The sequence below is a fragment of the Equus przewalskii genome, chromosome 20 (assembly GCF_037783145.1).
Source record: "Equus przewalskii isolate Varuska chromosome 20, EquPr2, whole genome shotgun sequence".
In the NCBI taxonomy this organism is placed as follows: domain Eukaryota; kingdom Metazoa; phylum Chordata; class Mammalia; order Perissodactyla; family Equidae; genus Equus; species Equus przewalskii.
In genome coordinates, this window is record NC_091850.1 from 1,225,471 (window position 1) to 1,249,697 (window position 24,227).

The 24,227-nt window shown below is 49.8% G+C and overlaps 1 protein-coding gene across 2 annotated transcripts; it reads right to left on the reverse strand.

The window, feature by feature from the left end:
* Positions 1–24,132, reverse strand: LOC103545335 (cytochrome P450 4F3-like). 2 transcript variants are annotated; one of them, XM_070586430.1, is made up of 12 exons: positions 23,643–24,132; positions 21,568–21,712; positions 10,151–10,204; positions 9,933–10,060; positions 7,972–8,093; positions 6,909–7,179; positions 5,838–5,904; positions 5,540–5,669; positions 1,100–1,257; positions 940–1,004; positions 678–760; positions 1–257 (listed from the first exon to the last, which is right to left on the reverse strand). In XM_070586430.1, exons 1-12 carry the CDS (start codon positions 23,838–23,840, stop codon positions 80–82), a joined length of 1,599 nt encoding a protein of 532 aa, XP_070442531.1. In that variant the 5' UTR covers positions 23,841–24,132; the 3' UTR covers positions 1–79. The 2 variants fall into 2 exon arrangements, with proteins under 2 accessions (XP_070442531.1, XP_070442533.1); XM_070586432.1 differs by lacking the exon at positions 21,568–21,712 and adding an exon at positions 11,456–11,600 and having other exon boundaries at positions 23,643–23,975.
* Positions 24,133–24,227: the final 95 nt, after the last annotated feature.

Here is a 24,227-nt window from a genome sequence, read left to right on the forward strand (position 1 = left end):
TGACAGCACAGATTTATTGCTGGGAATCTGCACAGTGAGGTGTGGGGTCGGGGTGGATCCCGGGTCGGGAGGCCGCGGGTCACTGGTGGCCCGCGCTCAGCGGCTCCACCCGCAGCCACAGTCCGCCCTCGGCGCGCAGGATCAGCTCCGGCTTCCTGCGCGGCTCCTCCCCGGCTGGCAGGATGCGGAAGCGCAGCAGCGTGAGCGCCAGGACCACCTTCATCTCCATCATGGCGAACGTCTGCCCAATGCAGTTCCTGCGGCGGGAGTGGGGGCTAGACGGCGCCCGGGACCCTCATCCCCGCACCATCGCGCCGGAACCTGTCCCGGGACCCCCATTCCCGCACCATCGCGTCGGAACCTGTCCCGGGACCCCCATCCCTGCCCGCGGGTAGAGAGAAGCCTGGACCCCCACGAGGGCTTGCACATCCCCTGAGCCTGGCCCAGACTGCAGCCCGAGCTCAGACCAGCAGACAGGGGGCAGGGGCTCCAAGCACACCACGGACCCCAGGCCCCAGACCATTACCCATAACCTCCGGGGCGGGGGGGAAGGAGAGCTGGAACTCTGCCCATCCTCAGTTTTCCCCTTTTCCCGCCCTCACAGTCATGTTGGGATCTCAGTCCCAGACCCCCGCCCCCATCAACACATCCCCACCTCAGATGCCTGCCGTCCTCACCTGGGCCCCGCTGAGAAGGGAATAAAGGCCAGAGGTGACCTCTCCTTGATGTTTTCTGGGTCGAAGCGAAAGGGATCATAGACCTGGGGGCGAGGCCAAGACAGGGCTGCCGGGTGGGGTCTCCCGGGACCGCCAGCCTTGGAGAGTCAGACGTGTGTTTGATGGGGGGAGGTGATGTCTGATTTGCCAGGTCAGAACCCTGCACCCTCCCCTGGGTCCTCTTAGGGGAGCAGACAAGGATGAGGGTGGGGGGAGGCAGCACCTCAGGGTCTGGCCACACGGATGGGTTGTGGTGGGTCCCGAAAATACTGATGAGACAGATAACACCTGTGGGAGAGGAGGGGCCGGTGAGGAAGAGGACCCCCCGCCAGAGGGGCCCTTCTTCCTGCCCAGGATGCTCCTCCCCTTGACGTTGAGGGCACCTTTGGGGATGACCCGGCCATCCGGGAGCATAATGTCCTGGGTGCAGCGTCGGGAAATGCCCACGGCGGGGGGGGGGTGGGGGGGGGGGTGGGGGGGGTGCAACCGCAGACTCTCCTTGATGCACATGGTCAGGAAGGGCAACTGGGTCAGGTCGTCCCTAAGGAAACCCCCCAGCAATTATCCAGAGAGCCAAGACAGAGACCCCTCAGCCCTCCTCCTGCCCCCTTAGAGCCTCTCTCCTTACAACAAAATGTATTCCAGATGGATCACACATCTCCAAACTCATTAAGTTGTGTACATTAAATGTGTACAGCCTTTTGTATATTAATCATACCTCAATACAGTGGTTTCAAAAACAAGAAAGAAAAACAATGTTACAGAAATGCCAGACAGAGGAAATTTAGCTAGATATTTTTAGAAGCTTTTCTGAGCAAAACACAACACCCACATGCCAAGCATAAAAAGGTTTACAAATTGGCATAAAAATAAAATATTCTTTATGGCAAGAGACCAAAATCAAAGGCAGATAAATGAGTAGGAAACAAAAGAAACAGATGTGACATTTTACTCTTGTTTACCATCGTACTAGAGATGCTAGCTAATGCAGTTAGACAAGGGAAAAAAGGAATGTAATGCAATTTGAAATGTGGAGGTAATTGTGTCATTTTTGGCAGAGAGTGATTTTATGCTTAGAAAACAGAAGAGAATCTGCTGGAAAACTTTTATAAACAATGAATTCTTTTTCTTTAATCCCCTTCTCGTTGTATAGTGATTCGAATTTTTTTTCTTTCTTTTTTTGGGGGAGGGGAAGATTATCCCTGAGCTAACATCTGCTGCCAATCCTCCTCTTTCTGCTGAGAAAAACTGGCCCTGAGCTAACATCCAAGCCCATCTCCCTCTACTTTATATGTGGGATGCCTGCCACAGCATGGCTTGCCAAGCAGTGCCGTGTCCACACCCAGGATCTGAACCAGCAAACCCCAGGCCACCGAAGCAGAACGTGTGCACTTAACCGCTGTGCCACTGGGCCAGCCCCGTGATTTGAATTTTTAATGGCTGATACAGTTAACTGGTTCAAAATAGGAAAACTACAAAACACCGTTCCTATGGACCAACACTACCCATTACCCTCCTCACTGTTTGCTGAGGTTATTTTTTTATGTATCCTTCCAGAGTTACAATTTTTGCATCTTAAAAAGTTATATAGTAGCATACTACATATTATACACTGCTCTGTATCTTTTTCATTTAACAGCATATCAATCTCTTCTTGTATCCCTCCTGGGACTTGTGTCAAAAATATGGCCTCCCTGGGCCGGCTGGCCCCGGGGCATAGTGATTAAGTCCAGCCTGCTCCACTTTTGTGGTCCTGGAATCACAGGTTAGGATCCCTGGTGGGGACCTACACTACTTGTCAAGCCATGCTGTGGCAGCATCCCACATACAAAATAGATGAAGACTGGCACAGATGTTATCTCAGGGCTAATCTTCCTCAAGCAAAAAGAGGGGGAGATTGGCAACAGATGTTAGCTCAGAGCGAATCTTACTCACCAGAAAAAAATATATAGGGCCTTCCCTACCCTGGAACTATAAAATAATGTCCCGAGGGTTTCCTCTAGAGCTTTTAGACTCTTTTATGTTTTGTTTTAAACCTATGATTCATCTTTATCTGATCTTGTTATGAGACAGGAGAAGCAGGTTGAATTAACTGTTTTCCAGGTAGCTTCCCAGTTGTTCCAAAAGCTTTAATTAAATGATCTTGATTTTCCCTACTGATGCAAGGCTCCCTCTTTGGCATTTACTATGTTCACGAGGCACAAAATTTATATGCATAAATGATTGGCTTTTCTATGTAGAAATAACAACTAGTTAGAAAAGATAAAAGAAAAGATGATAATAATAATAATATAAAATTTAGATTAAATTTAGCAAGAAATATGAAATCTGTATATTTCAACTGAACTTATAAACTTCTGTCAGTCCAAATAGACGATACAGTTCAATGTAGCAACAAAAGTATCTAAGGATTAATTTAACAGAATATGCATAAAATCACTATGCGAAACTTTTTGACTCTCTTAAAAGTCTAAAGATATTTTGAATATCCAGAAATGGATATCCATTCCACACTCTGGGATAGTGTGTGTTAATACTGTGCAATAATCCATTTTCCACAGGCCAATCATACATTCACATCAACCAGTTGAGTATATCCAATTCAAATGAAAATCCACCTGACCTTTTAAGAAACTTGGTAAACTTACTTTAAAAGCTTTTCCTGGAAGAATAAAAGGTCATGAAGAGCTGGGTCAATTTAAAATTGAAAGATTAAAGAGAAGGAACTCTACCAGATATTAAGACCTATCACAAACAGGCAGTAATGAAAAAAAAAAAAAAAACAGCATGGCACCTCTTCCAGGACGGGAAAATAGACCCATGGAACACAATAGAGAGCTCAGAGAAAGACACGTGAATAAGTGACAACTTAACATCTGGTAAAGGAAACCCACAGAACCCTAGGGTGTGGAGGAAGGGAATGTCTGAAAAAGAAAATTCTGACAAATTTGACTTTATGAAAATTAGCCAAAAGTACCCAAACAGATGTAAGGTACAACACGGTGAGTTTAGTTAACAATAATGCATTATATATTTGAAAGCTACTGAGAGAGTAGATCTTGAAAGTTCTCATCACAAGGAAGAAAAGTTTGTAACTGCGTGTGGTGATGGATGTGTTGAGGATAACCCTGGTCTTCTCTGTAATGTCTCATTTAATGCAATAAGAACTTGTTCTCCTCATCGTTTTTGTCGTTTAAAACTACTTTCCCAAAACTAATTTTCTGAAAAAAAGTAGAGAGCTCAAAGGTATATTTTTAATGTGCAGACCTGAACTCCCACCTGGACGGAGACAGAAAGAGAGGAATCATATAAATGTGGGTATAAGGATAGATGTCTTCTAAAAGGAGGCACAGGAAATCCTTGAAAGCAATTACTCATAGGGTGTGGATTAAGAAGGAAGTTCATTTTTATTATAAACCCTTTTGTACTCTTATTTGCTGCTGTCACTGAAATAATTTTAAGCCTTGGATTAAAAAGAATAAAGGTGTGTCTCCACCTCACAGGACCACTATGCTGAGCAAGACTTGGAGTGAACACTTCCTCCAAAACGCCTGTCCAGTCCAATGCCTCCTCACCATCCCCCAGCCCCTGGCCTGGCTCAGGCCTCGGATCTCCTCCCTGGGCCCGATCCTACAGCTTGTCCTCTCCAGTATGCCCCCCAGCCCTAGAAATCTCTCTCTGCTACCCAGATCTCACCTGTCCTCCTCCTGCTCAAACACTTTCCTTGGTTCTCCATTGCCTTTGACTTAAAATTGGACCCTTAACATTTCACAAAAGTCTTCCACAACCAGCCTCTCCTGCCATCTTCCAGCCTCATCATCTCACCATGAGTCAGTCTCTCTCGTTCTTTCTCCCTCACTTCCTCTCTCCTTTCCTTCCTTTGTCCCTCCATCCCTCACTCTCTCTCCCTCTCTTGCTCCCTCCTTCCCTCTCCTTTCTCTCTCTCTCCTTCCCCCTCCTCCCTTCCCTCCCTCTCTCCCGCTTTTTGTCTCTCTTTATCTGTCCCTCTCTGCTAACTTCCCTCCCCCTCTCCCTCTCCCTGTGCCCTTCCCCTCCCCTTCACTTTTGCCCACTCTATCTTCTTGAGAGAACTGCACACAACTACACCCAAATGTCTACTGATCAGCATTCAAGGTCTCAGCTGAGAACTCTCTCCACCCTCAGTCTTGCCTGTCCTGCTCTGAACCCAGGTCCTGCCCACATGGAGAGCGAGTGTCCTGACCTGAGACGATCCCCCACCAGGCTGGGAGCTCCTGGAAGGCACAGGCCAGGCCTGGGTGCTTCCCGGGTCTCCAGGACACAGGATAGGGCTGGGAAGAGCTGGGGATGGCACAGAATTGGGGATGGGCAGGCAGTGTGGCAGTGTTTGCTGAATGGGGACTGGATGCATGAAGGTGCAGGTGTTCATAGACAAAAGTTGAGTGACTTCAATCCCCAGGTGTCCCCTGTGAACCCTGGACTGAACAATATGATAGGAGTTAGGAGCCCAGCAAACATCCAAGCGGTGAAGATATTTGAAAGAATGTGATTTCAGAGAGAAAAGTAAGGGAGCAGAAGGGAGGTTCACTCTCTGAACATGTCCTGAGGGGCATGATCTGCCCTCACACATTGTCACTAGTTCTCTCAGCCGCCCAGATCTCCAAGCCAGAAGGCTGTAACCTTTCCCTTGTGATCCCGGTTGGGTGCCTGACCCCGTCTCTGGGCTCTGCTCCTATTCCCACTAAGCAAAAATGACAGAATCCATGAAGAGACCTTCCCACTCCCAGCTGGGGAGCAGAGCCAGCAGAGGGTTCCAGGAACAGACGATGTGCACCTGCACTCACCACTCAATCTCTTTAGGCTCGCGGTCCCTCAGGAGCTCTCGCACCTCCTGCCGGCAGTGCTCCTGGTGCTCTGGGTGCCTCGCGAGGTTGTACAGGACCCAGGAGAGGCCGCTGGCTGTGGTGTCATGTCCTGAGAGGCAGCCAGACAGCTTTGGGTCTCTGGGCGGCTTCAGCACCAGAAGGTAGACAGCGCCCTGACATTAAGGCCCTCAGGGAGGATGGGGGACTATGGGCTGGTCCAGGGGCCACCAGCCAAGTCCCTGGGATAGAGAAACTCCTGCCCCTTCTGTATTCTCACCCCCAAACATAAAGGTGTCAGCTTCAGCTCGGATGTCCTCATCTGACAGTTCCTTCCCATCTTCGTCCTGGAGAGAAAGCAAGACCCCCCACATCACCAGCTCCTAGGGGCCCTGAGGCAATCTCTGAAGCTCCGTCATCAGCCCAGTACCCCAAGCCAACCCTGCACTCCTGGACCTCCCTTGGTCCCTATCGCCAGAGGCCCCACCCCACAGGCCTCCTCCTTGGCATCCTTGCCTCCTCTCTTGTCCCTGGTGGGAGGAATCAGTGATCCATGAACATTTCCATGGTTCTACGTGATGAAGGCTTTCTGAGAAAAATTTATTGGCAACCCAGGCTGCAGGATGATTGACTGGCAACTTGCCTTGGAAGTTAGAGATTGAGCATCGCTCCAGAGCCATTTGCTCACATTCTTGGATGGTAGATCCAGAGATTCCTTATCTCCCCTGGAGATAACCCTACGGACTTTGCCTTCTCACTGAAGATCTGCTTATATTCCAGAACATCCTTCCTCTCCTCCTCTCCTTGTCTCTCTCACCATAAGGAAGAAAGGACAGATGAGTCAGCCCTCGTAAGTTCCAAGGTTCATACTGTGGGGACGCCTCTCTCATGATGCAAGCATGGCTGCATGCACAGGCAAAAGCATCACGCCACCCTCAGAGGAACTTGGGAATGGGGAACCAGAGCCACACTTCTGCTCTGGCTACTGTTACTGCTGTGAGCAATAAGTGGGCCACTCTGATCCAGGGTTCTGAGGTATATATATGTGTAGTCTAATGTATCTATATTAGACTTAATAAGTTAGTCATATGTATATCTATATACATATGACTAACTTATTAAGTAGAGTAAAGTCTCACGGCCTGCCCAGCATCAGTTTCAGACTTAGCAGTTCCCCGGAGCCTGCATTCCACACAGTCATCTCTAAAACATACCCCTGACCCATCCCTCCCTTCCACAAGCACCTTCCATGGCTCCCCACTTCCCTCTGGATCAAGTCCAAGTTCTCCTATCTGACATTTGAAATCAAGGTGCATCGTCTCTCGTGAATTCAGGTCCCAGAGAAGCCCACCTTGGCCAGCAGGAGCACATCGATGAAGTCCAAAGTCTTGACCTTAGCCTTGGCCTTGAGGAGGTCATCAAGACCCTGACTGGGGAGGTTGTGGTGCCGATCCTGCACGACGGCGTCTGTGAAGTCGTGCACCAGGCAGCAGGCCCTACGGAAGCGCCGTCCATCAGGGGTGAGGTGGTACAGGGAGTCCAGGTGCAGAAAGAGCTGTTCATTCCGCTTTGTCACAAGGGCACTGAGCTCCAAGACGGCAGAAATGTATTCACTAGGCTTCCTGCAGGATGCACGCATGAAGGGAGGCAACAACTTAGCTCACCTGAAGCCCAGGAAGCACCTCCCACCAGAAGCCAGGCCCTACCTCCCATGGGGAAACTGAGTCTCCAGGAACAGATGGATGGTGGGGATGATCCAGGAGACGTGACTCTCCAGACTTTCTTCTCTCCCTGCTTCCTATCCTGTCTCTGTGAGCTGCCTCCGTGCGCCAGGTGCCCAGGGCACAGCTGAGACACCACGCTTCTCTCCTCTCTCTCCCACCAGTATCTGCCCCTTCTCCTTCCAAAACTGTCCACACAGCTCAGACCTTGTCCTCTCCCAACTGACAGTGGACCTAGCCCCTCCTGAGTCTCCTTGCATCCATTGTCAACACCACCTGTGTCTACATGATAGTCAGTCTTCTCTAGAGTCAGACGTCCACGCTCAGCTTTGACCACCCCATCATTTGCTCAAACACCTTCCATGGCTCCCTGGAAACCTCAGGATCAAGTTCATAGCCCTTTGCCTGGGTTTTGAATGTCATTAAGATCTACCCCCGCCTACAATTCCAACCTCGCTTCCCAGGTGTCTCCTCACTGTTGCACGCGCTCTGCTCATCCTAGCCTCCTGGCCTCTATCAAACATTTCTACCTACCCGAATGGCTTGCTCTCTGTGTTTCCCCTCCCCTGCTTCAGTGTCCAGCTCGGACCCTTCTCCTCCAGGAAGGCCCTTCTGATTGCCCTGGTCAGTCCTCCCTCCATCTATTCTCTTGCCTCTATGGCCCATGTTCCCAGGCCCTGGGCAAGCACTCACTCCTGGCAGTTGCTGTTGAAACTGAAGACACATTTCTGCAGACTGTCGAGCGTCATGAGGCTGATGTGCTCAAACATGTCCAGATGGGCACTGCCCTCCGAGGCCAGGCGCTTCCACTTGGCCTGAACAGAGAAGCGGCAGAGCTGGGGCTGTGACTGGCTTCCCCTGAGCCCCACCCCAACCCAAAACTAGGATGGGCTCCCCAGACCCGGCCTCTTGGCCCCAGGCACCCTTCCCCTGGAGGAGCAGCCATGAGTGGGAGTGAACGCTGTTACTGTGAGGACATGAAGACCCCATGGCTGGGACTCAGGAAACCTGCGTTCCAGTCCTGGCTCTGCCTGCTACACTCTGTGTGCCCTTGGCCAGCTCACTGCCTTCCTCTGGGCTCCACTTGTCAAATCCTCAGTGACAGGTCGGATGACCTGCTTTGGTGTCAGACAAACCAGGTTGGAATCCCAGCTCCACTTGTTAGCTCACTTGCCGTCTGTGTGAACTCGAGCCACTCCCTAACCTCTCTCAGCCTCAGTTTCACCATCTGTAATGGGGAAAAAGGATCTCCACCTCACAGGAACGTGAAAATTAAATTAGACAACACACGTCATGGAATTGCCATGTAACTTCTGGCATATAGAAAGTGCTCAATAAATGCCAGCTTTCATCATCCTATTGTTATAAATTGGCTAGGAGACTGTCCCCTATGTTGGTAGCGGTAGTCCTCCATGGGACCTGAGCACACTGCACATTCTTGCTGGGTATGCCAAAAACACAAGGCCCTGATGTTCTTTACCTGGGCCATTTCTCAGAGTTGTGTTTGCAGCAAACAACATTGAGGGAAGAGGACATGTCTCCCTCTGGACAGATATCAGGCTTGCTTCCAATGGCTATGAAACTCACACACTCCCTACACCTAGTGCTCCTCCTGTGCATTGCAACATACTGCATGAGTAGGCATCCATGGAAGCCCACCTGTGCCATCCTCATGGGATTTGGTGACTTGGAGAAAGAATACATACCAACAATAGGCACATGCCGCTTGCCGAGCCATGAGTAATAAACTATCCTTTGTCTCCGATTCAGGAGTCTTGTGTCTTCTGGCAGGAACCACAAAACAGTAACGAGCTTACTTGTCAGCTTGAAAGTATGGAAAAGTCTCAGGCACTTCACAAAACTCCCACCTCCAATGCTTCACCTCCCTACATCCACCCTTTGCAATGTGCCTGTGAACTTCCATGAGCAGGAGGAGCCCATTTCACCACCCTTTCATTCTGGGCTGGCCTTTGGACTTGCTTTGGCCAATGCGGTAAAAATGACGAGTGATCATCCTAAACCTAGAGCTCAAGAGGCATTGCAGCTTCCTCTCAGCCTCTTGGAACGTGGCCTCTGCCGTGTGAACAGCCTGAAATGCCTTTCTGGAGGGAGGGAACAACACAAGAGGATTGTCCCAGCTGAGAGCATCCTAGACCAGCCTGCAGCCAACCAAGCCCCAAACACGTGAGATGACTGAGCCCAGAACAGCAAAGTACCTGACCCACAGCTGATCACAGATACATGAGTGACCCCATCCACGTCCAGAAGAAGCAGCTCACTGACTCGTAGACTTGTTAGCAATAATAAAACCTTATATATTGAAAAGTGGTTTGTTACTCCATATTCAGTATTCAACATGCAATATTCATCACTATCATCAACCGTGTCTCAGGATTCCAAGGCTTCTGAGAGGGAAACATAGGAACTAGCACATGAGCACCTACTATGTGCCAGGGACGTGAGTCCATTACATCATCTTGATCACCCTGCAAAGTGAGGCTCATTATCCCCAGTTTACAGCTGAGGAAACTGAGGCTGAGAAAGGAGAAGCAATGGCCCCAAAGCTACCCAGAAGAGCCAGAACTCCAGACAACATGCCTCTGAGCATCCATTGCCCCCGAGGCTCCAGGTGGGACCTTGGGTTCAAGACTCACATGCATGATGTTCACACTGTCATTGAAAATCCTCACGTAGGACTTCAGGATGTTGAAGTGGAAGGCGGGTGTCAGCATGCGGCGGTGCCTGCTCCACTTGTCACCGCCACTCAGCAGGAGCCCATCCCCTGGTAGGGGCAGCCACAGAGAGTGAGCAAGGGAGGGCCTTCCCCTGGGCCCCAAGGTTGTCCCCAATCCCCTCACATGCAGTTACTCACCCAGCCAGGGCTTCAGGAAACTGTAGAAGACCATGTCCTTGGGTGCAATGGCAGCTGACATGAGAGATAAGACATCAGGGGCCATGGAGGTGGGAGGGGAGGGACTTTTGAGGCAAGGTGGGGCCCCAGCCAGGGGTCTGCATTCCCCCTCAGGAGCAGCATAGACAGAGTCGGGCAAGGGCAGAGGAAGCTGGGAGGATTGGCGAGGCAAAGGGGGCCAAGACCAGGCAGCAGCACAAAGTAGAGCAAAGGCAGAGCCCACAGACACACCCCTACGTGCTTAGATGCACCCCAACATGGCACAACACGCCCCAGTATGGCTCAGAACGGCTCCTACAGGGTCCAACATGTTCTAAACACCAGAGCACAGCCCAGCACTCTACAAAACGCCTTCACAGGGACCTGGGACACCGTGTCTGCCCAACTCTCACATCTCCTGGGACATCTGACATGGGCCCACCATGCACTAACATGTCCTGACATGAAACAACATGCATGACACACCCTGACATCACACAACGTGCTCTGACATGGACCCAAAGACAACATGACATGACCTCAGCATATCCTACAGGCAGGATTTAAACGCAGGCCCATTAATGTTACAGAGGTGGACTAGACATGACCCAGAAATATGCTAAGACCTGCCTCAGACAAGACTCCCATAAGGTCTCAGGCATTTCTCAGAAGGAACCAGGTCCCACAGCTCAGACAAACCCCATGTGTGGCCCAGACGTGACCAGCAGGAGAACCAGACAATCTCAGGAGGCATCAGACAAGACCCAAACAGACTCCGACATGCCTCAAATGTCCTTGGCCACAGCCGAGGCCCAGACGTGACTGAGACCATCACGATTTGATCCAAGGAGTAAACATATACCAGCTGTAACCAAGTGTAACATATACTACGTGTAACCAAGTGTAACATACACCAGCCGTAACCATGTAACATACAGCAGCTGTAACCAAGTGTAACATAGACCAGCCATAACCAAATGTAACATGCACCAGGTGTAACCGAGTGTAACATGCACCAGCTATAACCAAGTGCAACATATACCAGCTGTAACTAGGACCCAGGTGGAAAAACAAATATGACCAGATGTGGCCATACAGCAGACATTGCACAGACACACCCTCAGCGTGAGCAGACACGACCACATGTCCGGCATGTGGGGATCCAGGTAAGACAGAGGCAGTGTGATCTCCACCACAGCCCCTCCTGTCTACACCTGGTCACCTGCCCAGCTTGAGGCAGCACAGAGACCTCAGCAGCAGGCAAGCTGTGGCCAGCAGGGTGTCTACCAGGAGCAAAGAGCACCGGCTTGATGCAGGTAGGGTGAAAGATGTGGACGACCGCATGCCAGGGTCCCACCCACCAGCAGCACACATCCCCATAAGTCCTCGCCAGGCCCTGTGTGTACAGGAGACCTTCCTCCAAGCTCCGAATCTGGAGAGGAGCAAAGAGGAACAGAACCACTCGTCCAGGTGGCCAGAGGGAAGGACCTGCAGGGCAGAGACCCAGACCTGAGCCCCGTGAATCCCACCCAGCAGCTCATCCTCCTCCGGGGGTCCCTCCCCACACCTTCCATACACGACAACTGAGGTCCCTCAGTTACAGGGACACAAAACGTCCTTCCCCATTTGAATCCCGAATCCGTGTTCACCTGACTTCTCTCCTATCCCCATTTTCTGGATAAGGAGAATGAGGCTCTGAACAATATGAAGTCACTTGCCCACAGCCTTCCAGGTCATAAGTGGCGTGCCTGAGACCTGAGCCCAGGTCTGTCTGAATCCAGGGCCTGAGTTCTTAACCATCGAACAGCCTTGAACCCCAGAACAATAGCTCTGAGAACCCTATGCCTGCCGATCCGGGCAATCGGAGTCACAGTGACTGGATGAGGAACTGGTCCTGTGACCTAAGCAGGCAAACTAAAGCAAGTCCTACAGCTCTTCCTGGAACTGTTGGGAATAAGCTTGTGTTTCCATGGGAGCTGAGCTTCTGGGACTCATCTTGACCAGCGTGAGAGTGAAGCCATCACAGAGGGACACAGAACTAACAGACGAAGACTAACTGCTGATGACACTGTCTGAGACCTGGATCCAGCCATGCTTGAAGACAAGATCCCTGGCCTGAACAGTCAGTCAACTCCCTGTCTTTTCTTAGACCATACAGCGTAGACATTCCACCACTCACAGCTGAAAGAGACCCTGGCAGCCAGAGAGCCGGGGATGTGCCTAGAGTCACCCAGCATTTTGGTGTTGGAGCCAAGGTCTCTGTAGGCTGCTGCCTGTTCCCCTCTTCAGCCTGGTCTGTCTGGAAGTCAGAAAGGCGGGGGGGGGCAGCAGAAGGGAGCCTGGCTGGGGTGGGGTCTGCTTGGGGCTATTCCTGGGGCCTGGAGCAAGAGTGCCATGAGCTTGAAGATGACAAGCCACAGGAGGGAATAGAAGGAATCAACCCATCAAAGGTGGACGTCATGAAAACAGCAGCCCAGAACCTGCACCAGCCTCACGCCCTCAAGCTCTGGCCTGGGGGTGGGCGGAGCTGAGGCCAGGCCTGCCAGGGGGCCTCGGATGCTATCTTGCCCACTGCACCCATCTGCCCTCTGCTTTAGAAAATTTCTGCTCATTGTTTCAGACCCAGCTCCAGCAGCCCCTCCTCCAGGAAGCCTTGCAGCCTGGCCCCACAGAGACCTTGCTTCTCCTCTGGCCTGCCTCACTCCTCTCCTTCCGGCCCATTCCTCACCACTCGAGGTCAGGGATCTCTCTGTCTAGACCTGTCTTCCAAGAGTGAGGATCCCCCAGGACAGTGACTTGCGTTGAGGCCTCTTGGGGCCCCAGGGGAGCCCAGGACAGCAGGGTGATGCGGGATCGGTGAGCCGAGGAGTCGAAAGAAAGATTTCTTAGACTCTCAAGATCTGGCAGTAGTGCTCTTTTATTTAGAGAATAGTGTGGAATAGCATGGGGACAGGACCCATGGGCAGGCAGAGCTCCTGCTGCTGCTGCTTCTGCTGCCCCCGCTGGCATGGGGACAGAGCCCATGGGCAGGCAGAGCTGCTGCTGCTGCTCCCGCTGGCATGGGGACAGGACCCATGGGCCGGCAGAGCTGCGTGCATGGGGACAGGACCCACGGGCAGTCAGAGCTCCTGCTGCTGCCCCGCGGCATGGGGACAGGACCCATGGGCAGTCAGAGCTGCTGTGTGGGGACAGGACCCACGGGCAGTCAGAGCTCCTGCTGCTGCCCTGAGTTGAGGGTTAGGGCTAATTTTAGAAGGCATGGGTACGTGACTTATTTTTACTGGAAAAAAAAGAAAAAGAAAAAGATGATGTAAAAAGTCATTAAATGATTTCAGTGCAGATGGGGTCTGGTTATTGTGCGGTCATATAACTTTAGATACGAATCTGGCCATATAGATCGGCATGCAGGTGAGGATGCCCCGGGCTTCTCTCCCTGGGGCAGTCCTAATTCATACCATAAAAAAAGTCCACTGGGTGATATAGTTTGGCATGTAGGCCAGGTCACCTTGGGCTTCTCTAGCTGGGGCAGCCTTAATCCACATCAATATAACTTTAGATACGAATCTGGCCATATAGATCGGCCTGTAGGTGAGGATGCCCTGGGCTTCTCTCCCTGGGGCGGTCCTAATTCATACCATAACAAAAGTCCACTGGGTCGTATAGTTTGGCATGTAGGCCAGGTCACCTTGGGCTTCTCTAGCTGGGGCAGCCTTAATCCACATCATAAACCCCCCCTGAACCCATTTGGCCCCGAAATCTTTTGGGGATATGGACGACGGTCAGTCTTCCGTAACTACTTCCGGCTGTGCAAGGTCGTAGAGCTGTCCCTAAATGGGGCCATAGGTATAGGTAGGAAGTTCAGTGGACTGGAAGGCTGCACCCGTGGAGTCCAAGCCTGACAAGGTGTACAGATCCTCTGGAGACGAGAGAATCATTTGACGAGAGGTGGTCCAGGAGGTGAAACTTTGTTGACATGCGGAAGACAAACAATGAAACAGACAACAAATTATAATAAGAAATATAAGCAGTATGATTAATCCAATGAATAAGGTTTTGATAGCAGTCCAGAAACCTGGTCCTGACGAGGAGTTCAACCAGTCATTTAGAGATAGGGGAGGGTCGGACATGGACTTAATTTGGTGGCTCATATCAGATAGGAAGCCGGAGATATTTTGATGGTAGTCAGGAATATAGACACAACATTCAGTTTTTATAATGGCACAGGTGCCCCCCTGTGCTGCTGTCAAGACATCCAGTGCCAGTCGGTTTTGGAGGACTGCCTTACGCATTTGGGACACTTCTAAATCGAGCAGCGAAAGGCTATGTTGTGTATCATTTAATGCCTTCATAGTAAATTTGTTTAGGACTTCCATGTGCAAGATGGCACTTTCAATTCCTAATTGGGGAAGGAAAATTGAGGAAAGATGGTCATACCAGTGGAAGACAGAGCAGGTCCAGCGCTGTTGCAGGTTGGGTAGGTTAGCAGGAGGAGATATAGTAAATGTAGTTCTACCTTGCATCCAGACGAAGCCTAGAGTGCATCGTCCAATCCATCCAGGTGGCAGCCAAAGCCATAAGTTGGAGCCACATAGCCACTGAGTGCCATTAGGGCCTAACCAACGTGTGCTGGGCCGTCTATCCCAGTCAGTCCCAAACCAATCAGTATTTTTTAAGCTTTTGATATGAGAACACATATGACGGGGAATTTGTCCCATAGGTCGGGTGCTATTAGGCCACGTATCACAGGTGTGATTGGTTTGTTCCCAACATAGAGTGGACTTTTACTGAGTTGATCACTAGCAGGAGTGAGCCAAATATATTCGTCCCAAATTTGATATAGTCCATCCTGTGTGTATCAATAAGTTGGGGACTTTACCTTTGGAACTTGTCGTTTATGATCCACCTGTGACAAGGCAAATCTAGTTAGTATTTGGGCAGTAGTGTTGAAGGAAAAGGTTTGCTTGTGGCCAGGGAAGTCCCAGGGATCAGAGATGGATGGCCACAAGGAGACATTATGATTAGTAACAGATGAATCTTGCAGAAGAGAAGAGCTGGAATCTAATATCCTGAATGTGTAGTATAGCTTCTACTGAAACATAATTTTTTCTCTCTAAAATCACCCTCATTTTGATAAAAGATAGCCAAATTAAAATTAACTGGTCTGCCAATTATTTACATAAGTGCAGCGAGAATACCAATTGATTATACAGGCTTTTTAAAATCTGCTTTGCTGGAATTTTTTTTTTTATGAGGAATCTCAGATTGAACTGTAAAGGCCTCTTGAGGCCAGAAAAGCCAAGCCAAGGACTTGCCATCAGATTTTGCCTGCAGTACCTCCAGATTTGGGTGGACTCCTCTCTTCTCGAGGTCCCCCAAAACATTTTGAGGTTCCTTGCACCTGCCAGACAAGCAAGCTTCCTTACTTACCGGGTAAGATTGCCAGAATCTCTGTAAACAAGGTACCAGGCCCATATTTCCAAGTGGCTTTAGTTCCAGAAAGTCCAATCTTTGTTCCTGAAAAGCTGTGTTGTCATATCTGAGCCTGTATATTTCTCTCAAATATGACATTCCAGTCAAAGCCTTGGTAAGATAACCAATGTGTCCCGTTATAAGGGGACCAAATTCTTATTGAACTTATGCAAATAACTATATTGCCACGAAATAACCGTACTCACAAAGAGTTTCCAAATTCTGGAGGGATCAGGTCGGGAGAAAAAGACAAATGTTTCAGTTTTGCTCATAAAGATGTATTTCACTAAATTGCTGTAAGTCATAGTTAGCATAAGAGAAAAGAAAGAAAGATTTCCTTAAACATGAGAAATCAAAACAAAACATCAAAACTCAGCAATATTTCAAACAGAAGTCATAAAAAAATTATAATCATCCTCACCAGTTCACACAGTCCTGTATAATCAGTTCTTGAGCTTAACCTTCTGTTAGCAGGTCTATGAGCTTAGTTTCTGTTAGAATTCTGTAATTTCTTACCCGGTTCAGTTTTACAATCTGAAAGTTTATCAGAAACCTGTAGTTTAGAACCCTTGTGTCAGAATCCTTTCCAGGAATTTCTCTGGAGATGAAACATATTTGCAAAAGCAAAAAGCATCAGAGTAAAACAGTAACTATCTGCAAATGGACAAAAGACTCAAAAGGGCAATTGACAAAGAAACTTGGCTACTTCTGTGACATATAACACTTTAAGATAATAACTGGCATTATGACTGATAACCAGAACAGATTAGAATTTTTAGGAATGCTATATAATGTTAAGACACATATATTAATAACATTCACCCACGTAATACCACGTAAGAAAGTTTATCATCGCTTATTTGACAATGCTTCCCATGTAATTTAATAAGCCAAATAAACCTAATTAATTTAGTATTTTCCTCCTTATAGGAAGAGAGCAAATTTCTTTGAGAAGTCTCAGGGGCCCTCTGAAAATCCTCAGAGAAATTCTTCTTCCATCTGCCAGGTCAAAAGAAAGCCTTCATTCAGGATTTGAATATTTTTGAGGGAGAAGCTTGTCAAAAATATCAAAAGTTTTTAAAATGCTTGTTCAAATAGGAAACAGCACTCACTGTTAAACAATGCTCAGGCATCCATTCAAAGTGACAACAGAGACAGTCAAGAGCAAACAACACCGTCAAAAAATTTTAGAAGAGACCTCTTTCTTTCTGAATATAGGAAATTATTTTAACAAAACATAGATTTTTCTGTCTTTTAGGTAGAGTTAGAGCAGGCCAAAAGTTCTAGAAAATTATACTTTGAGAGAAAACCAAACTTTAATTTCTGTACCAGCTTATTTTTAACATTAAAACTCATTCACTTAATTGAATTTACTTTAATCTTTGTCCGCTTTACCAGTCATAAAACTCCTTTCAGAATTTCTCCTTCACAAACCTTCTACAACTTTCTTTTTGCCTTCAGAATATGTCCCAAAGTCTTTCTTTTTTCCTTTCTAGTACATTAGGACAAATTTATCTTTCTTAACCCATCAAACAAAAATACTTCCATTCTTTATACCCTCCTTACTGAAAACATACATTTTAACTTTCCTTGAATACAGAGCTGCTTTCCTTATTAATTTCCAGTAGCTTTAATTATATAGGTTAATAAGAACTTTTAAGCCTTAACAGACCATAGTAAACACTAAAAAGGTAAGCAATTATGAATTGTCTTTTATACCAGCATTCTAAACACTTCATAATTTCTAGAAACACGCTGCTTTACAATAACAGACCCAAAGACTTTTAGCCTCTCTGCAATAAGAAGCCAAAAGTAGATAACTTAGATAAGTTTAGCTGTAATGCTTGTGTGCTATCCAATCCAAAAATGACCCAGATGCTCAGATTTTTAACATTTAACTTAACTTGGCAAAACTCAAGATTGTTATCAAAACAATTTGGAAGCTTTTTTTTTTTTCAAGTATACAGACCATGAAACAGTTATTGTACACACAAAAACTTCATGAGACATTAGACAAAACTGGTCATCATTTAAAGCTATTATTTTGCTGACGAATTTAACAGACAATGTGAACTTATTTGACTAGTAAACCCAGGCTGCATGCCTGCATCATAGGCAAATACTGACAACTCTGACAAGAAGACTATTTTCAATCAAACCAACAAACTTAAACAAGCTTTCATTTACCAAAGGTTAATTCACATCACGTTAACTTGAAAGACATTGGGTTAATTTCTACTACATTTAGAATTTATGTAAGTGCTTACTTGAAGCCAATTAAACAGAGCTCTTAATTTTGGTAACACACCATCCGGAGGTAAAATATCACACATATAACGTACACATAGACACACGTACACAGAGACTGCACAGCTATTGTTACAGCTATTGTTTTTTACCAATATTTGTGGAGAAGATACTCAAGATGTTAGATTTTTTGCAAGGGCACGCTTATGGCCGTTTTGCCTCTCCCCTCCTCTTTCTTTCTTTCTTTCTTTCTTCTTTCTTTCTTTCTTTTTCTTTCCTTCAGTCTTAGGAATTAGTGATGGGCTAGATAGTAGTTCCTGGAGAGGGGAGATGATAATCCTTTTCATGATAAAGGAACTAGGTGGAATCTTAACTGCCTCTAGAGCAGTATTTCCAGTCTTGCAAGGATTTTCTAAGGACAGTTGCTCTTGATTTCCCAGAAACTGGATTGTAACTCAAATTACATTCCAGGTTGATCTACCTGTCCAACTGCATCACAAAGGCACAGAGAAACCCCTCAAATTTTCTCCCAGATGGAGTTAGAACGCATCCACAGGGTGGGCCTCTGGGGATGCTTAGGAGCCTTCCCCGTGGCGGTAAAGCCAGTGTCTGACTGACAGCAGCTGGAGAAAGGGTGCAGAGGCCGATTGCGGGTGTGCAGAGGCCGATTGCGGGTGTTGACATAGTTATAAGATTTAGTCAAGTCCCGCTCAGCCTGGGCACTTTGTCTCTGAGCCAGCAAAGTTGAGGTAGGGAAGCAGGAGGCAAAGGCCTGGAACTGGCTGGAGGCTGGGGCTCCCAGAGACAGGTTTGAGAGTTAAATCCCTGGCAAAAGGCTTCTTTTTCCAATTTTACAGAAGGTCAAGGTTCTGCTCAGGTCTAGCCTGAACTTAACCTCGACTTGGTGACAACAGAAGAGATGATGAGCAAAACAGACAAAGAAAGGAAAAGAAGAGATCAGACCTCACCCTCATGGCCTCTTCCAGAGGGTTATCAAGATAAGAGTCACACAACAGTTCCCATGCTGGGGCACACTACGCTAGCACGGCAGTTCACAGAATAAATCACAGGTCTCCTACCCTCATAACCGACTCAGTAGGTGACTAAAATACTCAATGAGTCAACTGTCAAGAGAGGGACATAGGGGAAGGGCACCCCCACTTAGGGTTGCTGGGGTGATCAGGCCCAGAAACCCAAAGTTGGGTCTCCCAGGGGTGGAGCCTTTTACTCTTTAAGGATTTCTTTGTTTCCCAGTCACAAAGCTCAAAAGGAGATGAAAATGGCCATTGTAACTCCAAGAGAGACAAAAGAAACGGGTCCATTACCATGAAAAATCCCCCCTGAACCTAGGGCAGCGTCCTACCCGTTGTTCCTACTGTGGGGTTCCTATAGCAAGGGGTGATGGGGGCGTCCCCCGGCATTGCATCCCTTGTATACCTTCCCTGTTATGCCTGGCAGTAACAGGTGCCTGGTGCCTATTCTGCCTGGCAGCATGGGCTGGTGAATGGTCCCTGAGAGAAAAGGAGAAAGAAAAGGGGCCATTACCTTGAAAATCCCCCCATTGGGGTTCCTGTAGCAAGGGATGATGGGGGCATCCCTTGAACATCTTCCCTATTCTGCCTGGCAGGAATAGGTGCCTGGAGTATGGTCCCAGAGAAAGGGAGCCATTACCTTGAAAATCCCCCCATTGGGGTTCCTGTAGCAAGGGATGATGGGGGCATCCCTTGAACATCTTCCCTATTCTGCCTGGCAGGAATAGGTGCCTGGTGAATGGTCCCAGAGAAAGGGAGCCATTACCTTGAAAATCCCCCCATTGGGGTTCCTGTAGCAAGGGATGATGGGGGCATCCCTTGAACATCTTCCCTATTCTGCCTGGCAGGAATAGGTGCCTGATGAATGGTCCCAGAGAAAGGGAGCCATTACCTTGAAAATCCCCCCAATGGATTTCCTGTAGCAAGGGATGATGGGGGCATCCCTTGAACATCTTCCCTATTCTGCCTGACAGTAATAGGTGCCTGGCGAATGGTCCCCAGGATGAAAGGACAAAGACAGTGAGAAAGAGAAAGACAGTGAGGAATTTTCCGCCAGTCTGGGGGACATTCTACCCAATTGCATCCTGGAGCCATTCTCCCAAGAAGGGGTTCCCATACTCCACCAAAGGTTAGAGTTTGGTACTTCCCTTGAACTGGAGTCCCGAGTGGGACTTTCCTCGCAGTTCAGAGCGTGGTCAGGTGCCAGAGGGAGGGATCCCAATCCAGCCTTAGGAAAAGAAACCTTCCACGGGAGTCTTGGAGATTGGCGGCCGTCCTAATGACTTAAGTGGCCGACCCGCGCCCACGTAAAATTTGTCTATTAGAGATAGAGTCAGGAAGGAATGGATTAATTCATTCTCCATCACCCTGAGGCTTAAGGTACTGAATCTCTTCAAGCTGAATGCCACAATTTGCCCCATAGAGTAGCCATGGGCAGCAAACGTGGATTCATGCAGCTGTCCGAGAAAGTTCCCGATGGAGCAGTGAATCTAGATCCATCCTTGAAGAAGAGCAGGAAGGAATGGATTAATTCATTTTCCATCACCCTCAGGCTTAAGGTACTGATTCTCTTCAGGCTGAATGCCACAATTTGCCCCATAGAGTAGCCATGGGCAGCAAACGTGGATTCATACAGCCATCCAAGAAAGTTCCCGATGGAGAAGTGAATTTAGATCCATCCTTGAAAAAGAGAAAGGCACAAGGATGAAAAGGGCACTTACCAGAACTCGCGCTCACAAGCCGATGAAGCAATTCCCCGTACGGGCCACCAGAAATGATGCGGGGTCGGTGAGCCCAGGAGTCGAAAGAAAGATTTCTTAGACTCTCAAGATCTGGCAGTAGTGCTCTTTTATTTAGAGAATAGTGTGGAATAGCATGGGGACAGGACCCATGGGCAGTCAGAGCTTTCTGCTGCCCCCGCTGGCATGGGTACGGGGCCCATGGACAGGCAGAGCAGCTGCTGCTGCCCCCGCTGGCATGGGGACGGGACCCATGGGCAGGCAGAGCTGGTGCGTGGGGACAGGACCCACGGGCGGTCAGAGCTCCTGCTGCTGCCCCCGCTGGCAAGGGGACGGGACCCATGGGCAGGCAGAGCTGGTGCGTGGGGACAGGACCCACGGGCGGTCAGAGCTCCTGCTGCTGCCCCGAGTTGAGGGTTAGGGCTAATTTTATAACGCATGGGTACGTGACTCATTTTTACTGGAGAAAAGAAAAGATGATGTAAAAAGTCATTAAATGATTTCAGTGCAGATGGGGTCTGGTTATTGTGCGGTCATATAACTTTAGATACGAATCTGGCCATATAGATCGGCCTGTAGGTGAGGATGCCCTGGGCTTCTCTCCCTGGGGCGGTCCTAATTCATACCATAACAAAAGTCCACTGGGTCGTATAGTTTGGCATGTAGGCCAGGTCACCTTGGGCTTCTCTAGCTGGGGCAGCCTTAATGCACATCACAGGGAAGGGGGCAAACAGCAGTGGAGGGAGGATCGGGGAGATGGGGGTTGGTGAAAACAGGAAGGAAAGAGGAAGACAACTGAGAGGAGAGGGGCAGAGGGCAGGGGTCCTGCAGGGGCTGCACAGAAGCTTGCAGGGAGCAGCTAGAAGCCCTCGGATGCACCACGGAACCACCACCACAAGCTCTGCGTGAGTACCTGAGGCGCTGAGGACAGTCCGGACCATGTCGGGGTGGCAGAGAAAGACAAAGGGCATGACGGGGCCCACCCAGCTCACAAATCCCTGGGGGTAGTTGGCCACCAGCTGAGTTACGACTCTCACACCTTGCTCAGTGGGGGTGACCTGCAAGCAAGGAGGGGCCGTCACTTCTCAGAAGCAGCCGCAGTATGTGCCCCCTACCGCCTCTGCAGTGGACACTGTGTCCAGATTCTGCATGCATGGGGGAATCCTGGCTTCCTCCGGCTCCTTTCCTCTCAGGGCAGGAGGGTCCCTGAGGCCTCTCCAAGTACCAAGGAAGCAACCAGGGCACAGGGAGAAGACACGCTCTGCACACAGAGGCTGACCTTGGCTCCAGAAGATGGATTTCCCTCATCCTGGGAGGGGTTGCAGCCCTGGGGCGCCCACAGGGGGAGGCGCTCAAGGGGGAGGTTTGTGGGCAGGAGGGTGGACTCAGGACTAGACCCAGGGGCTCATTCTCACATCCTTTTCAAGTCCTGACATGTCCACACGGTCTGGTTCCTCCAATGTTGATGGGTCTGCAGACACAGAAGGTACCAGGCCAGGCAGACTCCAGAGAATACGCGTGAACACTGCACATCAATCAGAGGGCAGCTCCCACCCCTTCTGATGGCCAGGCTCTGTGCATACGGCCTCCTGTCTGTCTCTCCATCTCTCACGCTGCATCCTGTCTGTCTCTCTATCTCTCACAGTGCATCCTGTCTGTCTCTCTGTCCCTCACAGTGCGTCCTGTCTGTCTCTCTGATTCTCACAGTGCATCCTGTCTGTCTCTCTATCTCTCACAGTGCATCCTGTCTGTCTGTCCATCAGCCTCCTGTGTGTCTCTCTATCTGCTTCCTCTCTGTCCCTCTATCTCTGACAGCGCAACACCTCTGTCTGTCTCTCACACTTCATCCTGTCTGTCTCTCTATCTCTCACAGTGCGTCCTGTCTGTCTCTGTCACTCACAGTGCATCCTGTCTCTCTATTTCTCACAGTGCATCCTGTCTGTCCCTCTATCTCTCACAGTGCATCCTGTCTGTCTCTCTATCTCTCACAGTTCATCCTGTCTGTCTCTCTATCTCTCACAGTGCGTCTTGTCTGTCTCTCTATCTCTCTCAGTGCGTTATGGTGAGCTTCGGAACATCCTCGTTCTGAACTTTGTCACGAGAACACTGAAATCACAGGAAGTGCTCCCCTGAGCTGCAGCTCTCACCCCGGGAAGGGAAGGAAAGCTGCGCTCATTCCGCAGCTGGTCCGGGGGATGGGAGGAGCGGGCAGTCAGCTCTGGCCGTGACAGAGAGGGGTGAAGGCACGTTCTCCACCCAGGTCGTCAACACTTGCTGTGAGCGCCCGCTGTCCACCCACCTCTGGGCTGACCCTGCCATGTCTGCTCCCAGAGCTGCCATCAAGGTGGAGAGATAGATAATAAGTAGTTGGATGATTAATGTTTAATTAAGCAGGAGCAGGACCAAGTGGAAGGTCAAGGCCTGGGTGTGGGCAGGCAGTGGAACAGGCCTCTGAAAGGGGAAGTGAGTGGCCTAGTTCCTCCAGGTTGGACAACGGGGCCCATTGGGACACCTCGGGGGGAAGAACCAGGTGAGAGGAAGGGGTCCCAGGAAGCGGTGGGGAGCTGTGGCCAGTGGGTGGGGGTGGGGAGGCCATAGCCAATTCCTGTGGGGAAACTGCAGCCCAGCGTGAGCAGACTTAAGGAAACGGGCCAGGCAGACCCGACCCTGGACAGTGCCCCCAAGGCCATCTCTAGCTCAGCGGTGGAGACTGGGAATGCCAGGGAGTCACACTCTGCGCAGTCCACCCTGGGAGCCCCCCAGAGCTGCACTAATGGATCCAGAGCAGGCTTGGGGTGGGGGACAAGGACGTGGGAAAGGCGTGGGATGGCAGAGCAGAGGAACGAGTGAGTGAGCAAGGAGGGGCCGCCTGGGCCTCCCTCTCACTTCTGCTCTCCTAGACCCCAGCCCAACCCCAAACCCCATTCCCGACCCCTTGGGAAGTCCACCCACCCTGATGCCCAAGACCCCTCCTGCTGCCACACTCACCAGGCCCAAGTGACCCCAAAACCAGTTGCGCTTAGGGGGCTGTGAGAAGCGTCGGAGGTGACGAAGGTTCTCATAAAAGGTATAGGTCCAGGCCAGGACACGGGCCAGGAGCCAGGAGGCCCCGACCAGCAACAGGAGCAGCCACGGGGAGGCTGTCACAGGCCCGAGTCCCAGCCAGGACAGGCTCAGCCAAGGCATCCTGCAGGGCACACGGGGTGGAAGGTGAGCTCCTGGAGCCCAGGAAAAGCGAGTATTGGTGAGCTCGAGGCACAGACAGACAGCTCATAAAGAGGGCGAGGACCAAGGGTGTGAGGGACAGGACAGGGAGGGGCAGGAATGGTGAGGGCTGGGGTCAGGGCAGGGAGGGCTCAGAGAAGGGCGCAGAGAGGGGAGGGGGTCCATGGAAATCCAGAGGAAGAGGGAAACAGAGACAGAAAGACAGAGACACAGAGACAGACAGAGGAGAAGAGACAAAAAGGAAGAGAGAGGAAGGAGGAAAGGCCCAAACAGAATCAGTGGGAGGGTTCCAGAGGCTCCAGTTACAGGATTTCCGGGCTGGCTTGCTCCCTGGAGCCACCCCTGCCA

Coding starts and splice junctions, on each gene's coding strand:
- LOC103545335 (XM_070586430.1), bottom strand. CDS start 23,840: ATGCCTTGGCTGAGCCTGTCCTGGCTGGGACTCGGGCCTGTGACAGCC. Junction 5,905..6,908: donor ATGTGCTCCTGCTGGCCAAG/GTGGGCTTCTCT, acceptor CTTTCTCTCCAG/GACGAAGATGGGAAGGAACT. Junction 1,258..5,539: donor GAGCCTAAAGAGATTGAGTG/GTGAGTGCAGGT, acceptor GGGTTTCCTTAG/GGACGACCTGACCCAGTTGC.